Source organism: Medicago sativa, chromosome 8 (assembly GCF_051527215.1).
Source record: "Medicago sativa cultivar Bolivia chromosome 8, Bolivia_mono, whole genome shotgun sequence".
Lineage (NCBI taxonomy): Eukaryota > Viridiplantae > Streptophyta > Magnoliopsida > Fabales > Fabaceae > Medicago > Medicago sativa.
Window position 1 is genome coordinate 32703035 of NC_140756.1, and position 19409 is coordinate 32722443.

General features: G+C 34.8%; 2 protein-coding genes and 1 pseudogene across 4 annotated transcripts; all 3 read left to right on the forward strand.

Annotated features, from left to right (window-relative positions):
* The first annotated feature begins 1322 nt into the window (after positions 1 to 1322).
* LOC146898535 (uncharacterized) lies at positions 1323 to 2721 on the forward strand. Of its 2 annotated transcripts, none has more exons than XM_085733759.1 (4): positions 1323 to 1460; positions 1696 to 1762; positions 2034 to 2143; positions 2235 to 2721. In XM_085733759.1, exons 2-4 carry the CDS (start codon positions 1717 to 1719, stop codon positions 2484 to 2486), a joined length of 408 nt encoding a protein of 135 aa, XP_085589885.1. In that variant the 5' UTR covers positions 1323 to 1460; positions 1696 to 1716; the 3' UTR covers positions 2487 to 2721. The 2 variants fall into 2 exon arrangements, with proteins under 2 accessions (XP_085589885.1, XP_085589886.1); XM_085733760.1 differs by having other exon boundaries at positions 1330 to 1460; positions 1702 to 1762.
* Positions 2722 to 4309: 1588 nt separating this feature from the next.
* On the forward strand, positions 4310 to 10571 carry LOC146898536 (TMV resistance protein N-like). Of its 2 annotated transcripts, XM_085732491.1 has the most exons (6): positions 4310 to 4852; positions 4961 to 6062; positions 6285 to 6575; positions 6685 to 7611; positions 8786 to 9307; positions 9413 to 10571. In XM_085732491.1, exons 1-6 carry the CDS (start codon positions 4383 to 4385, stop codon positions 10463 to 10465), a joined length of 4365 nt encoding a protein of 1454 aa, XP_085588617.1. In that variant the 5' UTR covers positions 4310 to 4382; the 3' UTR covers positions 10466 to 10571. The 2 variants fall into 2 exon arrangements, with proteins under 2 accessions (XP_085588617.1, XP_085588615.1); XM_085732489.1 differs by having other exon boundaries at positions 8786 to 10571.
* A 6454-nt stretch (positions 10572 to 17025) lies between these two features.
* Positions 17026 to 18141, forward strand: LOC146898537 (uncharacterized; annotated as a pseudogene).
* Positions 18142 to 19409: the final 1268 nt, after the last annotated feature.

Below are 19409 nucleotides of genomic sequence, written 5' to 3' on the forward strand. Positions count from 1 at the left end.
TAATCCATACAAGTTAAGAGAATGATAAAGTTGTTTGACATCATTCAAAATCAAGATCTTTTTTGTCAAGGACATTTAAAATGATTGTCAAGTTTCTGGGTGAGGGTTGTTTTGCGTTGAAGGAAAAAAAATTAAAAGAATAAGGTGTTGCCTTCGTGATTGACACAAAAAACATAGTCAAAATATTGAAGAACGATTTCAAAATTTAAATTGTTTTTACGACTTTTGGACAGAAAGAAAAATAGGTAAGTTCGTCTTTAGAGAATCAGGTTCTAAGAAAAGAGCTGGTGCATCAAATTTTCTCTATAAGGCAAGTAAATTGTAGTCAATGACAAACGTCTCACAGCATGGTTGAAAGAAGGTGATGCAAAATACGAAATTCTTTGATGATTTAGTCAAAAACTAAATACGAAATTCTTTGATGATTTATTCAAAAAATAAAAAAAATTGTTAAATTAATAAATTAAAGAAAATTGGGTGTAAACTAAATTGTACAAATGAGTATGTGAAAATTATTCATAAGAGATTCAAAATTAAATATGTATGAATCGGTATATAATCCAAGAACCAACTAATTCGATCGGTTAAAATTTTACCATTCATTTTAAGATCCCATTTAAAGCAGGACAAAGCTATCTATCAACTACTTCATCGAAAAAGAGACATAGAATAATTGAATGTAAGACCTTAAGAGAGAAGTCCTAAGTCAACACGAATTCCTCAAATACTCCATCTAGTTCTTATAATTAATTACGCAAAAAATGATTGAACGGATGTGTAAAATAATTATGGAAACTTTTACGGTACACTCGTAAATTGTGGTGTACCGGTACTCTTACTTCCTAAATCTATAAATTAACGATCAATTTTATGAAATAAATAGTTATTTGTCGGCATTTATATTTTAGAAAATATCATTTCATAAGAAAAACACATCATTCATTGTTTATAAGAATCATAGTAAATTTTAACACATTATCGTATAAAATAATCAAATTTCTCTATTTTTAACGATAAAAATTCAATTTTATTTCGTTGACGTTTTTGGTGAATAAGATTTAATCATTATAATTATTTTAACGATAAAAATTCAATTTTATTTCGTTGACGTTTTTGGTGAATAAGATTTAATCATTATAATTATAAATGATAAAAAATAATATTTTTCTTCAAAAAAACAACTCAATTAACTATAAATTTTAATGTTTGGTGTACCGACACACTCAAATATGTTGGGTGTACGGTGAAATTTGCCAATAATTATATAAAGTTATATTAATTAAATCAATATGACAATAATGTTATTATAATGGTATAATGAGGTGGAAATTAAGTGGGATGTGTAAAATACGGTAACGTTAATCAGGGTGTCATTCATAGCGTTTTCTTCTTCTATCCTTTCCCTCGTTCGTTTTGAGATCAAATCTTTGAATAATCATTGTTTGCATTCTCACGTTCAGGTATTTTCATTTTAGTTGATTCATAATTCTTTTGCCTTTTATGAATTGAGAAATTGATTGAGTGTGTTTTGATGAAATTAAACCCTAAATATTCGAATTTGTTATTTGATGGTTGGAAATATTCAATCAAATTTTGTCCGATTAGGGTTTAAAACCTTTGAATTAGGGCTTCTCTTTTTTCTTTTTTTTTTTTTCCTTTTTTTTTTTTAAGAATTTTGATAGTTCATATTTCCAGCTGCAGCCGATTGAGTGTATCATGTCATATGAGGAAATATATAATGTGCCCCAAATGCCCGAACCGGGTAAACTCAATTCTATGTTCTTTATTGTCTTTGTTGAAGATTCATGTATTTAATATCTTCTTTGCATATCACCCATCTCTCATGATCATTTTGAACCATACATTTCTTTTTCTTTTGTTTTGACTTACCTATTATTATATGATAATGAATCTGCAAACTCTTTTTTTGGGAAATCAACCCTAGTTTATTTTTTGATGTTCTGTCTCTCTTCTATTTTGCTGTATATTAATACAACAAGCTCACCCTTTGTTTTTATCATTCACCAAAACAGATGATATGGATGATTATATGCTTCAGCATAACGATGCAGATGCTACATTAGTAGCAGCCAGCCCCGTAAAGTTTTATACGTCCTGGGAACGTGATCATGAATACCTCGAGGCAAGTAATGCTTTTGATACAAGGTTCACAAATTTAGTAGTTTCTATGTGCATATTTGAATTCTTAAGTATATCAATCTCTATACTTGCAGAAGAAATATGAAGTGTACAAGAATAGCAAGGCCGCGAGAAGGCGTGATATAATAGCACACTATGAAAATGAGCGAAACAAAGCTTTAGCTAAGCTGGATGAGGAAGATTCGGACGATGACTGGATCGTGGCAAGGCCTTTAGCTAACCAGAGGAAGGAAAATTTGGAGGCTGACAGGGCCGTAGCAACTGATAGTAAGGGCCCAGGAGCTGATAAAACAAGAGGGAAAAAGAGAAAGAATGACGATTATTGAATGTTGGATTAGTTACTAATAAAGTACTTTCAATCAAAGGTTGGAATCATGTGTGTTAGTGGGTTGTTATGCTATGTGTTTGTTGGGCTCTATGTTGGATTGTACTTCCTGCATTTTTGTTTATTGTTATTCTTATGTAATATATTAACTAGATTCTGATTTGTTTCCAACCATATCAGTTATCAAGGAATATTGAAAGTCAGAAATAAAGTGTGTCTAATTTTGTTTAAGGAAATTGATTAGCACCAACATGTTTATTGTATTTTTTTCTTAATCTTCAGCTACTGAAATGCTCTTTTTGAGAGTAAGAGTTGGGGAGAATTGACACATTTTATTATTACAGTACTAATATTTTAGAACAAGAGGGGCTAAAATGTCAAAAGGTCTACGTTTGATGTGGCAGTGTTGGGATTAGAAACGAAATGAAGAAAGTTGGTGGGAGTGGTGTTTCAATGTTATTAGAGGAGAGGGTGTAGTAGGAGATGAGGTGGGGTCCATCCAAGTGATGGAAATCGCAAATACAAATGAGTTTTTATGTGTACATGTTTCATAACTTCATTCAATCAGTATGGGTTTAGTGTACATGTTTCATAACTTCATTCAATCAGTATGGGTTTAGTTTGCCACTGCAGGCTGTTTAATTGATTTGAGTATCAGTTAAAGATGATGATGTGATGGTTCCGTCGATTAGCGTGGCGGTGGACTGAGCGTGTGTTCATTGTCTTAGAAGGTTTGAAGAGACAGAGTTGCCAATGTTCCTTTCCACCTTTAAGCACAGCACACCACGTTCCAATGTATTGTTCGTTTTCAATATAAACCCTTCACAATTTTGTCCTTTGTAATCGTCGGTTTGAGGAGTGTGGATGTTTATAAAAAATACCCTTGGTGTTGACTCCCAATCGATGTGGGACTTTTAAGGTGTACAAGAACAGTTTCCCCTGAATCGAGGTTAAGGGAGTTTTTGAACTTGATCCCCAGTGAAGTCGCTAATGATTCAGTTGGATCTAAGATGGTTGACTTGTTGCGGAAGATCCACTGTGTAAGGGGGTGTTGACGTTGTTGTCTATTGTGGTCTGTCTCCACTGGAGGGGGTTGATGTACCTGCACGTGCTCCGACGCTCAAGTTAGTGAGGGTTCAAGAGAGTGCGTCTAATAATATGGTAAATAGTAAGATACATGACCCAATGTTGTGCATTAAAATTTATAAGGACTAAGTAGAGTTTTGACTGTCAAACTTTCACCTAGACATGTGTTACCATTTGAGGGGTACTGGAGCATTGGATCTGTTGGTCCGTACCATTATCTGGTGGGATTTAGGGTGTGTCAATCGCATGGACTTGTCTGACTTCGGGTCTCGAATCGAGATAAAGGTCTAACCGGATTGAGCCTTAGCCCATTTTGATCTTTCTCTTCCAATTACATCATCAACTTATCATGTCTACCAAATACTTTCTTTAAAAGAAATGATATTTGTACAATTATTTTTGGACATCTCTCTCATATTTTCATTATGTTTTACTCTCACTTTTTTTTTTCTCTATCTATGTTTATTGTTTTTGAGAGAAAGAAAAAAAAAGTATCTAAAAAATTGTTACTAAATGGTTGAAATAATATTAATTTTTCCTTAATGAAATAATTTAGTTTTCCATTATAGAAAAAAGAAATAAAAAAACGAAGTAACATTTATACAAAATTTTGAATAACTCTCTTTCTTTCTTTCTCGTTGTGATCTTACTTTGTCTATTGTTGTTTTTGACAAAAATTTTATATATAAAAAAGACCGATAGAAAGATTGTCCTTAAATAAATAAATGATGGATTTGGCAATTTCAATCAATCAATCTGCTGCTTCATACAACGTTGACTTTGAGCAGTGTTGAAACTCATCCCCGATCTAATGGCTAGTCAAGCTTCCTTCAACTACAAATACGATGTGTATCTGAGCTTCAGAGGCGAAGATACGCGACAAGGTTTCACTTCACATCTCCACGCTGCTCTCAGTCAAAGAAGGATCAAAACCTTCGTTGATGACGGGATGCTTCTTAAAGGAGAAGAAATCACATCATCGCTTTGGAATGCAATCCAAGAGTCTAGGATTGCCATCGTTATATTCTCTAAGAACTATGCCTTTTCAAGCTTTTGCTTGGATGAACTCACCGCAATCCTAGACTGCTATGAGGAGAAGAAAAACGGTCTTGTGGTTTTACCCGTTTTTTATGACGTCAACCCTTCTGATGTCCGGAAATTCACAGGTAGCTACGGTGATGCATTGGCTAAACATGAGAGGATGTTCACGGAGGAGAAGGTCGACAAATGGAAGGCTGCTCTATCCCATGCGGCTCAACTCTCTGGCTTCCATTTCCAACGGTATGGTTTCTTTCTCCTATCCTTATGAAAATAACTTACATCAAAACCATTTCACTTTATTTTACTTTTTTGTTATACATACAAGTAGCTTATACATTAATTGAGCAGGGGCTATGGATACGAATACACATTAATTGAGAGTATCATTGAGAAAGTCTATGGCATGATTTCTCGTGTTTCTTTACATGTTGCCGATTATCCTGTTGGATTGGAGTCTCGAGTGGATAAAGTTATCTCGCTTCTGAATCTTGGTTCTGATGATCTAGTCCACATGGTAGGCATCCATGGTACCGGTGGAATTGGTAAAACTACAATTGCTCGAGCAGTATACAATTCAATAAGTCACCTATTTGAAGGTATGTGTTTTCTCGAGGATGTCAGAGAGAATTCAATAAAATTTGGCTTAGAGCATCTCCAAGAGACTATGCTTTATGAGATGTGTGGATTGAAGATTAAACTTGGACATCCGAGTGAGGGAATTCCAATCATAAGACAGAGGCTCAGCCAGAAAAAGGTTCTTTTGGTTCTTGACGACGTTGACAAATTGAACCAGCTCCAGGTTCTTGCAGGATCATCTGATTGGTTCAGTCCTGGCAGCAGAGTCGTCATTACAACTCGGGACAATACTTTGCTTGTTGAATTTAAAAGAAAATATAAGGTAGAGGAATTAAGTGAAAAAGAGGCTCTTGATTTGCTTATATGGAATGCTTTCAAGACCGACAAAATAGTTGACCCAAGCTATGCACCCGTTTTAAAACGTGCACTGGCCTATGCTTGTGGGCATCCACTGGCTTTGCAAGTAGTAGGCTCCAACTTGTTTGAAAAAAGTATAGACGAATGCAATGTCGCATTGGATCAGTATGAAATGGTTCCTAATAAAAATATCCAAAGCGTTCTCAAATTAAGCTTTGATTCCTTGGAGGATGAAGAGCGTAGTATTTTTCTTGACATTGCTTGTTTCTTCAATGGACATAAATTGGAAGACGTGGAAGATATACTTGGGGCTCATTATGCTTTATCTGTGAAATATAGTATAGGAGCATTGATTGAAAGATCTCTCATAAAGATTGATAGTGGTCTTGTGACATTACATGACTTAATACAAGACATGGGTAGAGCAATTGTTCGACAGGAATCACCAGATGAGCCTGGAAAACGTAGTAGGTTATGGCTTCCCCAAGATGTAATTCATGTCTTACAAGAAAAATCGGTGAGTAATTGACTGATATTGGGTGGTTTGATTTTTCATTTTTAACCTTGATTTATTCACCCCACTGTTTCTAATCTTGTTGACAGCACCAATTTACAGTTGTTTTTTCCTTTCTTTTTCCACTATATAATATTTGAGTTTCTCTTAGTATGCACGTTGAAGCTGAAGCATATATAATTCTATTGTGATTAACCTGTAGTGCATTTCTACTTGTCTTAAAAGGGTTCTAATACAATTGAAAGCTTATTACTGGATTTCCCCAACGATGGAATAACATCAAATGGTGAAGAAGTAAATTGGGATGGAGAGGCATTAAAGAAGATGCAAAACCTCAGAACACTTCTTATTAGAAATGATTGTTTTAAAAAAGGCCCCACACATCTTCCCAATAGTTTAAGAGTGTTGGAATGGTGGCATTATCCTTCACCAACATTACCAGATAATTTTCATCCAAAGAAACTTGCCATACTCAAGTTACCTGAAAGTTGCTTAAGGATAAGTGAACCAATTCAGGCAAGTATTGTTTGTCTGCACACTTTCCTTTAATACTAATAAATGAAATTTAAATTCTTATGATTTTTTGTTTGGAATCTTGTTTTTTCCTTCTTTTTTTTTATTACAGGGTTTCAAAAGCCTTACAGTTTTGGATTTCAGCTACTGTGAATCGATAACTCATATTTCTGATGTATCTGGCCTCCCAAATTTAGAAAAAATATCTTTTAAACACTGTGGAAGTTTAACTGAAATTCACAAGTCAGTTGGACTTCTGGAAAAACTTAGAATATTGGATGTTGCTTATTGCAAGAAGCTCAAGGCTTTACCGCCCATCAGATTGACCTCTCTTGAACAATTCAACCTTTCACATTGCTCAGTTCTTGAAAGTTTCCCAGAAATATTGGGCAAGATGGAAAATCTAACAGAGCTTTATATAATGGGAAGTCCAATAAAAGAATTGCCATATACAATTCAAAAACTTGTCCGGCTTAGAAAATTAGAACTACACATCTGTGGAACGATTCGGTTACCAAGTAGCATTGTTATGTTACCAGAACTTAGTTTGATGTGTGTTTCAAAATGCCAAACGTCGTGGTTTTCTAAACAGGACAAAGGTGACGATATGGAGTCCAAGTCATCAAATTTAGAGCATCTTATTCTGTCATATTGCAACATATCAAATGACTTACTTCCAATAGTTCTTACTTGGTTTGCCAATGTGAAAGATTTGGACCTATCAGGGAATAATTTTGAATTTCTTCACGCATGCATTAAAGAGTGTCCCTTTCTGAGGAACCTTAAGCTGGATTATTGCAAGAGTATAGAAGAAATTAAAGGGCTACCATGGAATTTAGAATCATTTTCTGCAAAAGGATGCTCATCTTTGAAATACCTGGACTTCACAGGAGAACGTCCATCTTCGATAAGAACAATTATTTTGGATGGTTGCTCGTTTTTACGAGATGTCATAGGTGTTCTGCCAAACTTGGACAGTTTCTCTGCACAAAACTGCACATCATTGACTAACCAGTCTACAAACATGTTTATGAACCAGGTTCCTCTTTTGATTCTTATTTAATTGAATTAAATTACCATTTTTTAAGTTTAGTCACTGCATAAATTTTATTCAATTTTAGTCCTCGCTAAAAATCTTAAAAAACAAAAAAATGAGTGTTTTTCAGTTTAAATCCATACTAGTCTCTTAAAATGCAAAATAGGGACAATAATTGAAAAAAAAAATAAAAATCTATTGGAACATGAATACCGTGAATTTTACAGGACTAAGAGGATATATTCAGCCCTTTAAATAGTTATGTTGACTCCTATTATACATTATTTCTTGTTGGTGTTTGAGTGTGTTGATTGTTACGGTATTTGCTGGCAAAGTTAGTTGATGCTGTAGATGAGTATCAGGAAGATTGGTGATTGGATGGAGTGGTTTGCTATACTTATATAAATTTGAAGTGCATGATGCCTATGTATTGGCTTTTATCACAGCCACATCAATTGCTTAAGAGTTTGTAGACATTAAAAGTCTTCACTTTAGTGATCTGTAAAATCAGTTCCTATCAAATGAGGATTAATTCCCGCTGACATCTCAAAATTTTCTGACAAAATCTGGTATCAAATGTAATTATTTATGAATAACAAAGAGTATTATCGATATGTCTTTGGAGAATGATTCCCAATCAGAGATTCAAACATACAAACATACAAAGTTAACAACAAAATCTGTTTACAAAGAAAACAAATAACGGAAACGCTCTAACAACTAACAAGGACATGGTTGTCTTGGTTCTCCAAGAATTGGAGAGCTAGTCCTCTCCATCCCAATAACCACTCAACTTCCCAATAACCAATTCTCTCGTCTTTCCTTCTTTATTCTAAAATAGAAACACACATAAATTTCCATACATAAACAACACAAATTATAATAAAAACATAACCGCATAATAGCTAACTTTGCACGCTCGCCTTATAGGACAAAGCTTAGGTGTGTTTTCTTATGTGCTTTTCTTATGGTTCTTAACTTATCTACCCATGATTTCCTTAAATCCATAATTTTCTCAAAGTTTGTTATAACTACAAAAAGTGTATTTTAAGGAAACCATACATAAAGTATCTAAGGAAATGCACTTAAATTTTGTCTCCTCTTTTAATTTTCTTTAACGAGAGGTCTAACACTATCTTGATTAACTTTTAACAGTTTCAGAACTTTTGATTGACAGGAATCAGTAGAAGCTGGAAACAAGATGTTTGCTTTTCCAGGAACTAAGATTCCAGATTGGTTTACACACCATATAAATGGAGAATCGATATCTTTCTGGTTTCAAGGCAAATTCCCAGTAACTTGTCTCTGTCTTGTTATTGGACAGGTGGGTGAGCAAGCTATCACCGTGAAGTTTAGCACCAGAGTGTTCATCAATGGCAATAAAAAGTCCCTTGGAAATTGGAAAGTTTATGAGTTCAGTATAGCAACAGATCACATAGTTTTGTTTGATATAGGGCTGCTCAAATTTGAAGATAATGAAGATGTAGCCTTTTCAAACAATAACTGGAATGAAGTTGTGGTTTCATATGCGGTTCATTTTAACAAAAATGGGTTCCCAACCAAATTGGCTTCCAAATATAGTGGAATACATGTATCTCAACAAAGGAGTGGCGAGACAGGTATCCAATTCATCGAACCAAATTCTTCGCAAAGTGTGAATTCAACTCCAAATTCAACAGAGGCAGACAAAAGAGATCAGGTGAAAGAAAAAAATTTCTCAGTTCTTTTCTCCTTTACCCCATTCCTATGTCGCTCAACCAGTATTTTTCCTCCTTGTTTTGTTTTTGTTTATTTATTTTTTCAGATCACGTCAGAGAGACCGCAAAAAGATCAGACAAAGGTTTTATCTTCCCCCATTCTCTCATCCACCCAACTTCGACCACCAATTACTGATGTGAGTAAAGGTTCACACCCTAAACTAATAGTTCCAGCTAAGAGCTTTTTGGATGATGTCACTGGAGAAACTTCTAAGAGGCTTCAAGAGGAGGAAGTTCATCCTACTACAATTCCAAATGACCCTTCTGTCATTCAAAGTTGTTGTGAGGAATCTTCTGAACATGAGTCTTCCAGCATTGAATCTGAAGGTTCTGACTCCGATGATCCCTTTGACCATGTTGATAGAAGACTCAGTATTAGTGCCGAGGAAACCATATCGTCTGCATCAAGTTCTGGAGATGCTTCACTTGAAGCAATTAGAGAGGCTATCAATTCCCTGGAGTTGTTAATGGTTAAGGACTTATCTGAAGTCTCTTCTGATCCTAAAACACAGTCTGGACTTCATCAGCTGTTGGATCTACTGAGTGCAAGTAGCCACCCCAAGGTGACAGTACAGGCGAAGGAGGCTATTGTGGAGTTCAAGGGAAAGGCCTTTTTATCATTCCAAGAATTCCGAACTGCTGCTGTGTCTGTCAACAAGCTAAAGGATTTTGAAAGGCATCTGGCCAGAATTAAGGAAGAGACTGTGGCAGGCAAGGGTCGATGGAAGGACCTCAAAAACTCAATTAAAAAGGTTTCTTTGGCCATTGAAGCTGAAATTAAGAGGAAGAAGGAGTTAGAGACAGAAATTGCAACTTTAAGAATACAACTATCTACTAAAGAAAGGGACCTTGAACAACTTGTGCTGAACCTCAAGAATCAGGAGGAATCACTCTCAACCTATTCAGCAAGTTATGCTTCTCTCAATGAACAAGCTGGAGCACTATTCAAACAAGCTGATGATCTACTTGCTGCAAACATTGGGGTAAAGCATGAAGGTAAAGCAGCTGAAATGAAGCAGACTAGGCTCAAGTCGACCTGGTCTATTGACCTAAACAACCAGTTCCATATGATTAAAAGTAACATTATTGACCTTTCATGACAACTAGATCCTTAACGCCCTTCTTAATATGAAAGGACTACAATATTTGTCATGTTGTTGATACATTGCTTATGAAGTAAACATGAATACATCTGTTTACACCTAATTTTTTCATCGTTCTTTTGATGCTTAGTGAGATTTTAAGTCATATTCAACAATTCTTCACCTTGACTTCAAATCGATGGTGATGACAATTTAGCCATCAATCACATTGTTCCTTGACCTTGCCTCAAACTACACTTTGTAGTACCACAAGATTTCACATTTACCTCGGAATACCTTCCACCCTCTTGAAGAACTTGCATTCAACCACCTTAGGATTTTTAGGTAGCTTCACAAATTTTCACCGAAACCTGCTTTACCCCTGGAGTGAGCTTCTCCGTCCTCTTTAAGATTTCTTAATCTCATTTAAAGCCTAGAAGAGACGGTATCAATAGTCGTACGGCTCTCTTCCAACATTGTTTGTCTCCTCCTAGTCCCACTAGTGGAAGACTAAGTTTTCTCCATCCGAACTTTCAAATGCCTACATCCACTATGCCTTTTGTAACACCCCGTTCTCCCAACAACGTAATATTAATTATTATAATCAGAGTAATCACACAACGGAGTGTCACACTACTTTTCAAAAATTCATAAATAGAAAATATCTATTTATTTAAGGCCAACTTAAAGAATCTTAATAAACTGCAGCGGAATAATTCTTTAAAAATATAATTTCAACCAAATTCAACATCAATGAAAATCTTGGCACAAAGGCCTCAACGTAATAGACATTATCCTCAACAATGATAAATCCAACAACGAGGTCTTTTCAAAATATGATACATAAAAGTATGAGAAGACATTCGCAACGATTTCCCCATCCTAGTATGTATCAGAGCCCTAGACACTTGAGCCAATTAACCTACAAGCCATCATTACCTGCACATTACCCACGGTCGAGGCAACATATACGCAGAAGGGGTGAGAAACTTATCCAATAATAATAATATATAATTCATCAAATTAATGAAAATAACAACAGTTCAACAACAAGCATTATCAAGTTCATATATACATATAACTCAGCATCATATTCATTTTCAACTGCATTAAACAACATCTACCACAACACCAACGTCATTATCAACAAAGAACACCAACTCGACTATGCAACATCATCAACTTAACATCATTTAATAAGGATAAAGCATCCTACCACATCTTAGTCATCAACAACATATATATTCATCATTAGATAACATCAATTAATATCATCCATTAACGTCAGAACAACAACAACGTCATCAAGAACAGCAACAACATCTTCAAGAACAACAACAACAACAACAAATTCGTTATCAATAACGACACCGACAACTCGACAATGCAACGACGGCAACGACAACAACGACAACTCGACAATGCAATGACAACACGACAACTAATGCATCATGCATGTGGTACCAATCTACGCGCGTTGAATGCTAAGCATTCCAGGGCATAAGCCCCCAACAATTTGGATGGTTAAAGCATCCCAGGGCATAAGCCCCCAATAGATGAATGATAAACATTCCAGGGCATAAGCCCCCAACGGTTGAATGATAAACATTCCAGGGCATAAGCCCCCAACGGTTGAATGATAAACATTTCAGGGCATGAGCCCCCAACAGATGTGAGTATGCAAATAGACTCAACCTGTGTATATCAACATACAACTTCAACAGCGACTACAACAACAACATATGTGCCTAAAACAATTATGACACACTCCCCAACTTCGACATCAGATGATACAATGACATCAACAACGGAAATCAACAACATAGCGTATATATAAATTCAATTACATTCCTCTCAAAGTTCAAAACATCCTTCAATAGCAATTAAGTTTTGATCAATAGAACATAAGCCAAATACCCATAAAACACCTCAATTAAATCCCTACCACTTAAGTTTGAAGTTGGAAAACCAACCATAAGTTTTTGGACTAACTAGAGATTAGTTATGCTAAGTTTTCTTAAAATTTTCTGAAGACCCACCAGAACTATTTTTATCATAACTCAAAATCTACAAATCTTTTCCACTCCAAACCAAGGCCATTATAAAGCTAACTTAATTATCTACAACTTTCATGTTTACACCGAAAGCTAATTCAACACAGAAACGGGTGAAAATCAGTGAACAATCGAGGAAAAAGTTTGCAGAAAACGTGTCACGATTTTGGAAAACGTGCCACGTTTTTACGACCAGAAAAACCCAACTTTCGACATTTTAAAATCGTGCCACGATGCCCAAAACGTGCCACGTTTTTGACAGTACCAGGTCAAAAAAACAGCTTTTCAAAAGTGCGATTTCAACATAGTTTCACCCAAAAATCCCATCTTTGATCCCTTAATCACCCAAATTGTCTTAGAAACATGTTTACAGGTTTAGTATACAACATAAGGAACAAAACAACATATAATTATGCAATTCAACAACAAGTTTCATCATAATTCATCATCTATCATAACTTCTCAAACCCTAGAAACCAAGAACAACAAATTCATCAATTTTCAAATTATATATCACGATTATTGAAAGGAATCCCACCCTTACCTTAATTCAGCAAAAATGAACGAATAGCTACAACAATCGATTCCTTCCTAGCTCTCTCTTGGTTCTTCTCCTCTTCCTCTCCAAAACCAGTTGTTTCTCAATTGTACGTGAAAATGTTTCTGTTCTCACTTTTCTTTCTTTTACTCTCAAAAATATAACTCTTTCCTTTTCTCACTTAACTCCCACTAAACTCTCATAATTATTTACTTAATTCTTATTAACTAAAATAAATACTATTTCTACCTATTTCTATTTCTCCTATTATTTCCACAATAATAAGACAATATTCATTCAAATAAAACACAACTCTATAAATCATATAATAAAATAGCATCACACCATATATCACATAAAATCACCCAAAACACATATTTCACATAAAATCATCTATTTAACAAATAAATTCATATAAAAATACTCACACATCTACTAAAAATAATTAAATAAAAATGGGGTGTTACAACTTTCACTTTGTAACCTCTGGCTCCCAACCTTATCATCGGTGTTTTTGAAGGTGAAGAAAACGCGGGGGGGGGGGGGGGGGGGGGGGGGGGGGGGGGGGGGGGATGGAGTTTAATTGTGCTGGCTTTTTTTGAAAAATGAGAAAAGAGAGACAACATAAACAATTATCCTTCTTTAAAAAAAAAAACCAATTATCCTAGTTCACCCCCACACTAGGATAGTCCAATCCTCTTGCACTTTTAAAAGATTTTCCACTCTAATCACACAAGATTACAAGTACTTAGACACACAAGTCTAAGATTTCATTGCCTCACACAAGAGGACTTCTATAGTTAAAGTTTACAATAAATTTGTGTGTGTTTACACTTTATATTTAGAGTGGTAAACTAACTTAAAGTTCAGATGACTTATAATACCTAAGAAATTCTAAGATATGAAAATTTATAAGAGTTTCTCTAAGTGTTTTTGTGCTATTGAATTTGACAAAGTTTAGACACTTGTAAAATATGTGAAGTCCCTTGTTATTCTATAAACTGCTCAGGTCCTTTTATATGAGAGTCGTTGTTTAAAGAGTACTAGAGGGGTCTTTTGCTTCTTTAGGAATGATCTGTTACATTCTATTTGCCATTGAAGTTCTTTGTTTGTTTTTGCATGTGGTCAGAAAAAACAAACAGTATTATTATAATGATAAATTTTTAGCAAGTGTACTAAAAATGCATCGAATTAATAAAATTGATAAGATTCATTTTCACAGGGACAATTTCAATTTCTACTCGACAAAAGCATTATTATTAAAGATGTGTTAAAATGGGGGGTTGCACAAGGCAGTTGATTTGGTTTGAATTGAATAAATTAAATAAAAGCTTGTAAAAAGATTGGTTAAGATAATTGGAGAAATATATTAAGTCTTGGAAGTGCAAGGGGACTGGACTACACCTGAATCCTAGGAGGAACCAGTATAATTGATCTCTGTGTGTGTGTCTATATATATATATATATATATATATATATATATATATATATATATATATATATATATATATATATATATATATATATATATATATATAGGGTTATGATAGAAGACACCTTTTGTGAAGGTGTCTTTTATCAAGTTACTCTATGAGCATTTGTTAAAAGACACCAACTACTTTTTATGAAGGTGTCTTTTATCAAAGTTATAACTAAAAAAGTGAAAATCACACCTTGAGGTGTGACTTGATAAAAGACACCACACTACTTTTTATGAAGGTGTCTTGTAACATAACCCATATATATATATATATATATAGAGGACATATCATGTGAGAATGACAACTTTATATAAGAATGTGAGAATATAATATGAACCATTGGATTCAAAATGAAGGGATAAGATTAAAACACTCCACTAAAATAATCATGTGACCAATTTTCACACACACTCTCGCAACTGTTCAACTATCCAGCACCACCGCCGCTTCATCTTTCCAGCACCGATTCACCATCACGGGAACCAACCTGCTTCCCTCCTTTATGATATCATCAATCAATTTTATGTGGACATTTTGTTCTAGATTCCTCTTAAAATATGAATTATATCTCTCATAGTTTATTAATTAAACAAATAACAGCTAAAAACAATTGGGAATCAGATCTTTGAACAACTAATCATACTAGATATTAATTTGGTACTAAATAATTCTTCGGTTAAGAATTGAAATGGTTCAGAGCTTTGCAATTGAAACTTGGGTTTTCAAAACTAACAAAATCAACAAAGCAGATGAAAAGAAGGCAGCGATGAGAAAGGGTGGTCACGGTGAGAAGAAGAAGAAGAAACGTAACCTGAAGATGAAAAGAAGGCAGCGCTGGTCCATGTTATGTTTATTTTGGTACTTTAAATCTAAGTCTTTCATTTTAATCTAAAGGGTTGATAATGTATTCTCACATTCTCATATAAAGTTGTCATTCTCACTAGATATGTCCTATATATATATATATATATATATATATATATATATATATATATATATCTTTGTGCTCACTCCCAACCAAACTTTCGAAAATGCCTCTGGCACGAGTTATCTCACGCATGTGTTAAACCAGCGTGAGTTAACTCACGCTATGTCTGTGCAAAAAATTCCAGAACAAGCAGAAACTCAATTTTCCCTAATTTTCTTCATTCCTTCATTCATTCATACATCCATTCATTCAGTTGCATCCATTTTTTCATCATTCATTCAAGCATTCATTTAAGTATTCAATCACCATAATTAAAATACGCATAATAAAACCTCAAAATACGCAAAATATCATAAAAACGCAAATGCGCAAGTGTAAATATATTACATTCATATCCGACAAAATGGCATAAAAAAACTACAAATATACGAAAGTCATAAGATAAGACCCAATCCTCCTCTGCGGAACCGGCACCTCTTGCACGATGCTATACTCGGACCGGATGCCCTCCATAATGCCAGCAACGACAAGATTTGAAAACACATTAGGATACCACATTGCACTCTCCACTCTGACTCTGATGTTGCCGATGATCTGGAATGGGTCGGGAAGCTGGCTGGCCCACTGATGCTCAACAATAACCTCTTCGTAGGGAGGGACAAGAGCTGTGTAGGGAATCAACACCTTAAGGAATCAACACCTTTTTACTTGTTGGTCAAGACGCGTGCTTTTTGTCCAAAATCAGCTGTGTGATTATTTCCTAAAGTAGTGACAATATTTTAGGAAACTTTGGATGTGTATTTGCGGTTCCTAAAGATGTTCCGACGTTTTAGAAAACAATGTGTTTGTTCCTGATTCTTGTAAAGCGGGTTAGCTCTTGGATCTGCAGCGTTTCTAAAGCCCAACAAGTCTATTCAGTCGGTACTGCTTCAGAGTATATATACAAGGACGCAAAACCTAATTCATCATTCAAGCTGTCATTTTGATATTAGTGCTTTATAGGGCTTTGAGTCATTGTGAATTGTGAGCCTTTCTTGTATCACCTTGATGCAAGTATAGGATTGTGTTATTGAGTTGTAAGTTTGTATATTACTCCTAAGCTTTGAAGTACGGAGTTAGTTTTTGTTTAAAGGTGTCTTCAACTTATTTTTGTAATCATGTAATCATGGGGTGTGTGATTAAGTGGAAGTGAGATGAGATCTCAGATCTAGGAGTTCCTAGGTTGAAGTCAGTACGGGTAGGTCCTAGGTCTTAAGTTGTAAACTTGGAGTTTTCTGAGAACTCAAAATAAGGACTACACTAGTGGATTTCCTTCCTAGCTTAGTAGCCCCCAGAGTATGTGTGTTTGTCACCGAACTGGGTTAACAATTCACTTGTGCCATTTATGTTTGTCATTTAATTTTACCTTATCTGTTTGTTTTTCGTTAGTTAAATGTTTAAACATTAATCTAAACATTCTCGGTGTTGGAACATTGCATAGAACATTATATTACTAGCGTGCCAAAATTTCAATTGGCATCAGAGCGGACACCCTGCCTGTTTTAGGGTGAGTTCCAGGGAAGATACTTTCTGGCGTTATGGACAAGGAAATAGGATTTGTGAACAGACCACCTCTGTTGGATGGTTCCAACTATGACTATTGGAAATCTCGCATGAGTGATTTCCTCAAATCCATTGATAGCAAGACATGGAAAGCAGTTCTAAAGGGTTGGGAACATCCTGTTGTTCTTGTCAAAGATGGAAACAAGACAACTAAGCTGAAACCAGAAGAAGAGTGGTCCACAAATGAAGATGAACTAGCTCTTGGAAACTCCAAGGCATTGACTGCGCTGTTCAATGGGGTGGACAAGAACATGTTCAGACTGATCAAGCAATGCACTATGGCTAAGGATGCTTGGGAAATTCTCAAAACTGCTCACGAAGGTACATCTAAGGTGAAAAGTTCAAGACTTCAACTTCTCACTACCAAGTTTGAAAATCTAAAAATGTTGGAGGATGAGAACATACAGGATTATTACATGAACATTCTTGACATTGCTAACTTGTTTGATTCACTTGGATAGAATTTTTTTGATGAAAAGCTTGTTAGAAAAATTCTCAGATTTCTACCTAAGAGATTTGACATGAAGGTGACTGCTATTGAAGAAGCCTAAGACATCTCAAGTATGAAGGTTGATGAGCTGATAAGGTCGCTTCAAAACTTTGAAATAATTGTCAATAACAAGACTAATAAGAAAGGCAAAGGCATTGCTTTTGTTTCAAATGTTGATGCTGAAGAGACACAAGGGAATCATGAGGATGATGAAAGCTTGTCAGAGGCTATTGTGCTACTTGGAAGACAGTTTAAGAATATTCTGAAACAAGTTGACAGAAGACCCAGGTCAAATGGTCAGAACATCAACTTCAACATCGATAAACAACAAAGTAATGTGAAGAAAGCAAGAACTGATGAGAAGAACAATCAATCCAAGGGATTCCAGTGTCATGAATGTGAAGGATATGGTCACATCAGAACAAAATGTGCCACATTTTTCAAGAGACAAAAGAAAAGCTTGGATGTTTCTTGGTCTGATGAGGATGACTCAGAAGGAGAAGTGGAGAGTGAATCTGCGAAGCATGTCTCAATTTTGACTGGTAAAGTTATGTCTGATATTGAATCTTGTGATGAAGAACTAACCTATGAAGTAATATAGTGGGTTGGTTTTTAATTTTTGCCCTCCAAAAACGCTGATGTGTCCATTTTTTTAGTGACGTGGCCAAAATGAAAATCAAATTGGGGATTTATATGAACCCCAAATCTTCTTCTTTCTCTCCTTTGTTTCAATTGCTTCGACATTTACACACTCTTTCTCAATTTGGCCTGCACTACTGTTTGCCATAAAAAATTAATTAAGTTTTTAGGGTTTCAAGAGGTTTGTGAATTGTAACGCCCTCCTTTTTATCTAATTATTTAAATTAGTTTTATAATATATTTATATGATGTATATGAGGGATATATGATTTGTTGAGATTAGATGTCTTTTTATAATTTAGTTAATATATTTTGTTGAGTGATATTTTGTTATGTTATATGTTGGTATTTACTAACATAATATATTTGTTAATTATTATAGATATATATTTGTTATTTGGTGTATTATTATATATTTAGTAGAGAAATATTATTTATTAGAATATGAGGATTATTAGTGTGAGTGGATTTGGGGGTTAGAATAGAAAGAAGAATAAGTTGTTGGGCCTAAATAGATTTGGGAAGAATATTTTAGTATTATAAATAGAGAAGCTTAGGTTGGAAAGAGTTTACCCTAAACCGCTTTTTGGAAAAGAGGAGAACAAGAAAGAAGAGAAGAGAAGAGAAAAGTCAAGAGAAGAGGAGAAGACCTTAGGAAAGAAGAACGCTGCTGCTGATTCAGGAATTAATCTAAGGTGAGGGTGAGACTATCTTGCATTAATATTAAGTTGTTAAATCATTAGATTACATCTAACAAGTTGGGGAGAGTTTGTGAGAATTTGAGAATTAGGGTTTTGAGAGAGATTTGATGATTAGAAGATGAAAACTTGTTGAATTGATGTAGAAATTATGTACAGACCTTAGATAATCCATAGGATGATTATTGGAAGTAGTTTTGAGGTTAGAACCATGAGATTAGGTGAAACTTGGAAAAAATCTGCATTCAGCCCGAATTTTGATATTAAAACTGGAATTGATCGGTGCCGAATTGGTCTTAGGTGTAAACACGAAAGTTGTAGGTATGGATGTTAGCTTTCTAATGCCGTTGGTCTCATGTCAAAACGATATATAGAACTTGAGTTATGGTCAAATTACTGCACATAGGTCACAGTGAATTTTTATGGACTTTCAGCACAACTTTTCCGAATTTAAAATAAAAACTGGTATTGATCGGTACATAATTGGTCTTAGGAGTAAACATGAAAGTTTTAGATAATTTTGTTAGCTTTC

Excerpts from the sequence above, each read along its gene's own strand:
- LOC146898536 (XM_085732489.1), top strand. The coding sequence starts at position 4,383 with ATGGCTAGTCAAGCTTCCTTCAACTACAAATACGATGTGTATCTGAGC. Across the intron at positions 4,853-4,960 it reads TCTGGCTTCCATTTCCAACG|GGGCTATGGATACGAATACA; the intron begins GTATGGTTTCTT and ends TTAATTGAGCAG. Across the intron at positions 6,576-6,684 it reads GGATAAGTGAACCAATTCAG|GGTTTCAAAAGCCTTACAGT; the intron begins GCAAGTATTGTT and ends TTTTTATTACAG.
- LOC146898535 (XM_085733759.1), top strand. The coding sequence starts at position 1,717 with ATGTCATATGAGGAAATATATAATGTGCCCCAAATGCCCGAACCGG. Across the intron at positions 1,763-2,033 it reads GCCCCAAATGCCCGAACCGG|ATGATATGGATGATTATATG; the intron begins GTAAACTCAATT and ends TCACCAAAACAG. Across the intron at positions 2,144-2,234 it reads GTGATCATGAATACCTCGAG|AAGAAATATGAAGTGTACAA; the intron begins GCAAGTAATGCT and ends CTATACTTGCAG.